Below are 4,512 nucleotides of genomic sequence, written 5' to 3' on the forward strand. Positions count from 1 at the left end.
TCATCTTGGAAACGTAGAATTTTATAATCATGCACGCATGTTCTTTTGAAGGAATATACCAACTAAAATAATAATCACTTACTCTTGAAACAACATATAAAATTAATAATTAGTTATATCATGATTCATGAGATGCTCATCATAAAACATAAACAGAAAGTAGATCCCAATCCAACAAAGGGGAATCATCACGTGCATCCGACCCATATCAACATACCTCCACACTCGAATAAATGTTTCTTTACAGTCAAAGCTCCTAAAAACATTATTCAAGAATTGAAGTCCATCCGTGGGTTGCTTGAAAAAAGGTCATCAAAGCAAAAAAAAAAAAAAAAAAAAAAAAAAAAGACAACGGGGGCTTCGGTGTTGGATGCAGAAGATTAGTGATGGGTCTAGAAGAAAAATTAAGAGGTAGCGTGAAATAACATTTTTTTTTTGTTCAGAAGTAGCCGATGCATAAAACGAAAGAAAAAATAAATTGCACCAAAAATGTACTTCGCCAAAAAAGTTGAAGGGCAGCACAAGCTACCCCTTTTACAATGCTAGATCCGCCCCTACTTAAGATCGTTTAACTTAGCCTTATTGTCCAAATGGTGAGGGGAAGTTTTAACTGACTCGGGGTGTAGCGACTTGACAGAGACTATGATCCGCTAACGTCCAAGGTTGATCCAAACGTTTGTACATCATTCAGCCTGTCGTTGACTACCCATTGATTTTGGACAATGGTTTTTGACACCCAATATACATTTTAGATCTTTTTTTAATTTTTCTCTTTGTTTATGATAGAGCAAGCAAACTCTAAAAACTAAACGACCTTAGTCCTTGCTTACAACTTATACAAAAAGCTCGAGTGAAGTTGCATCTATATAAGCTTGGATACATCTGATTTAATAAACATGCACACATGTTCTTTTGAAATGCCAACTGAATAATAATAACATAATCTTGTAAACAACGAATAATTAGTTACATCATGAGATGCTCATTTTAATTTTAAGTATTCAACAAAGGGTAATTATCACGTGCATCCCGACACATATCAACAAACCTCCACACTCGAATAAATATTTTTCTTTAATTTATTAAACCAAAAAACAAAATATAAAATAAAGCGCGCAATTTAGCGCACCGTTACCGTTACGTACCACCATAACAATAATCAACCGTCACAACCACTATACGACGTCGTCCCCTAACAAACTCGCATCAACGGCGACCCACACAAACAATCATTATTAGTAAACGACGACGCTTCAAGGTGATCGAACGGAAAACCTGCCGGAATCACACCGCACAGGTGGTTGTTACTCATATCCAAATGTCCGACATACCTCGCCGACGATAACGATTTCGGAATCGCACCTTTCAACTTATTAAACGATAAATCCAGCACCGAAAAATACGTTCTCGGAGTAAAAACATCCGGTAAGTTACCGTCCAAACCGTTCCGGCTCAAATTCACGATATTCAAACCGGAGTTGCTCAACAGATTCACCGGAAGTTCGCCGGTAAGTTGGTTACTGTCTAGGTTGAGTGTAGATAACACCGGCATTGAACCGATTTGTTGCGGAATTGAACCGGAGATTTTGTTCATCGAGAGATCTAGATCTGCTAACCGGTAGATTCCGGCGATTGATGTCGGAATAGATCCGGTGAGTTGATTCTGGTTTAGTAAACATCTGCTCATCATTGATAGTTTTCCGAGATCTGACGGAAGCTCGCCGGAGATCTGGTTGTTGCTTAGGTCTAGATGCATTAACCGGTTGAGGTTTACGATCGACGGAGGAATAGATCCCGTGAGTTTGTTATCGGCGATGTTTAGAACGGTGAGCTTTTGTAAGTTTCCGATATCGGAAGGTATTGCGCCGGTGATCTGGTTTCCGACGAGGTCTAGGATGCGGAGGTGAGGTAGGGTGGTGATACATGGCGGAATCTCGCCGGAGATTGCTTTCCAGTCGGCGACGATGAGTGTTGTGAGGCGGTCTAGTGAACAGAGTGAAGGGGAGAGTGAACCGGTCATGTAGCCGGACCGGCCGGTTTGTGTAAAGATTTTATCTTCTGACTCGCCACGTAGGACGATGTCATTGACACGATTGTCAGTTGGGTCGCAGCTGACTCCGTACCAGTTAGTGCAGCAGTCGGTTCCGGTCCACGTGTTAAGTATGCCCAAATACGGTTCGGTTAGACCGGATTTGAATGCTAGTAACGCGTCCCGGTCTGCCGGCGTGCAGGAAGTGACGACGGCGACGGTGGCGGCGAGGAGTACGACCGCGACGGTGACGGCGAGTTTCATATTTTGTTTTCTGTGAGTTTGTTATTGTGGGGTGCGTTTTAGATGATTTGGAGTGTGGGTGATATATACATGGGGTAAAGGAAAAAGGGCTTGGAAGTTTGGTTAATTACGAAAAGGGGACTGGTGGGCAATTGATTTGTCTTTATGGTGGTGGGGTGTCAGAAGCACGTTAAACTGGAAACCCTGGGCTTATAGCTCAGTGGTTATGGAAATGAGGGAAGACTTTTGACCGAAAGGTCTCAAGTTCGATTCCTGATCCACCCGGGTTTTACCGGCTTTGCATTGTCGTGCCCTCGGGCGGGTGCAGGGTCGGGTTTTCCCCGGAACTGGTGGCATGGTGGGCTAGGGGCTCCGTGCGTGCAGGTTGGGCTGCCGCGGGCTACCTTTCGGCCAATGGGTGCCGCGTACGGAGTACCCGGCGATTCTTATGTTGGACGTTCAAAAAAAAAAAAAAAGCTGGAGTGAACTCATCCAGAATAATTCAAATTAATGATTTTTGCATAATACAGATTTAATTATGACGAGAATAATTCAAGTTATTAAAGTTGAGTTAAATATGTGTTCCTGATTAGTGGAGGTCAGGAGGTGTTTTGGTTTAGAAAGTCTGAAAGTTTAGTAACTGGTGTCTCGCGGCTAATGTCATTTGGAGTGGGATTAGTAACTGGTGTCGTGTTCCTCAGTTATTAGCCTTCATGTTCCAGGATCTCATGAAGGCTTTTCAGTTCTGTGGTTTAAAGGAGCTGGAGAAAATGATTTTTCAGGGTGTGATTATTATTGCTTGCTGCTGTAAATGAACCGAACGAACACGAACACAGGCATGTTCATGTTCGTTCATTTAACTTTAACCGAACATGAACACGAACACGAACATATAATCGAACACATTTTTTTTGTTCGTGTTCGTTCATTAAGAAATCGAGCATGTTCATGTTCGTTTATGTTCGTTCGTTTAAAGCCTAAACGAACAGTTCACGAACATTAACGAACACAAACGAACATAAACGAAAAAATTTAAGTGAATGTATTTGAATAAACAGAAACAAACATAAATTAGCATGATTGAACAACAAGTCTAACGTATTATAGTTCATCCGAAAATACATCTAAATTAGGGTTCATAGATATACTAATGAGTTATATTTATATAAGTAGTTAGAAAACCTAATATTTATATAAATATAACTATTTATGTATTTGCTAAAAATTAAACGAACATAATCAAACGTAAATAAGCGAACGTTCACAAACATAAATGAACGAATGTTCATGAACATAAATGAACGAACACAAGGTGTGTTCATGTTCGTTCATTTAATTAAGCGAACAAACTTTTATGTTCGTGTTCGTTCATTTATTAAATAAACGAACATAAACGAACTTCCCGCCGAACAAGTTCATGAACAGTTCATGAACGTTTGGTTCGTTTACAGGCCTAGTGCATATGGAAGGCTAGGAACGAAGCAAGGTTTAGAGACAAAGCGCTTAAAATTGACAAGATCGTTAGCGACGTCAAGTCTTTCGGGTTCTTGTGGGTGAGAAATAGAACAAAGTTTAAATCTCTTTCTTGGGAAAACTGGTGTAAATTTGTAATTATGTAGTTGGTTGTCTCTTGTGGCCCTCCGGTTTTCGGAGTGGTTGTTTCTAATGAAGTTTACGTTTAAAAAAAAAAATGGTTAGGTACGTCTTAGCTGGAGTGAACTCATCCAGAATAATTCAAATTAATGATTTTTGCATAATACAGATTTAATTATGACGAGAATAATTCAAGTTATAAAGTTGAGTTAAATATGTGTTCCTGATTAGTGGAGGTGTTTTGGTTTAGAAAGTCTGGAAGTTTAATGTATTTTCACTATTTTGATATTGCTTTTGAAATCTTTATCTGGTAATTTAGAGAGGTGGAAGTGAAGAACGAGTCTCTGTTTCACGTTACGAAAACGGGTACGAGAACAAACATACAACACAAGGTATAGATCTCAGGAGACCATGAATTCAACCAATCAATCAAGAACAAAATAACAATCGAATAAGAACAAGAAGAAATGGATAAACCCTAATATGCAGTTGTATTGAAACTGAACAATTGAATCTGATTGATTGATACAAGATACAATATACAAACTGAAAACCTAATCTATTTATAGACTTCATTGGGTGTGAGTGTAGAGACGTGTCCTTTCACGAATAGTTACGTCTCTAGGATCTTGTGGTTGTACTTGAAT

General features: G+C 39.5%; 1 protein-coding gene across 1 annotated transcript; it reads right to left on the minus strand.

Moving 5' to 3' along the window:
- Positions 1-916: 916 nt before the first annotated feature.
- Positions 917-2,346, minus strand: LOC110873395 (DNA damage-repair/toleration protein DRT100). The gene has a single exon (XM_022122316.2). It carries the CDS (start codon positions 2,291-2,293, stop codon positions 1,193-1,195), a length of 1,101 nt encoding a protein of 366 aa, XP_021978008.1. The 5' UTR covers positions 2,294-2,346; the 3' UTR covers positions 917-1,192.
- Between the last annotated feature and the right edge of the window lie 2,166 nt (positions 2,347-4,512).

The sequence above is a fragment of the Helianthus annuus genome, chromosome 1 (assembly GCF_002127325.2).
Source record: "Helianthus annuus cultivar XRQ/B chromosome 1, HanXRQr2.0-SUNRISE, whole genome shotgun sequence".
In the NCBI taxonomy this organism is placed as follows: Eukaryota; Viridiplantae; Streptophyta; class Magnoliopsida; order Asterales; family Asteraceae; genus Helianthus; species Helianthus annuus.

Coding starts and splice junctions, on each gene's coding strand:
- LOC110873395 (XM_022122316.2), bottom strand. CDS start 2,293: ATGAAACTCGCCGTCACCGTCGCGGTCGTACTCCTCGCCGCCACCGTC.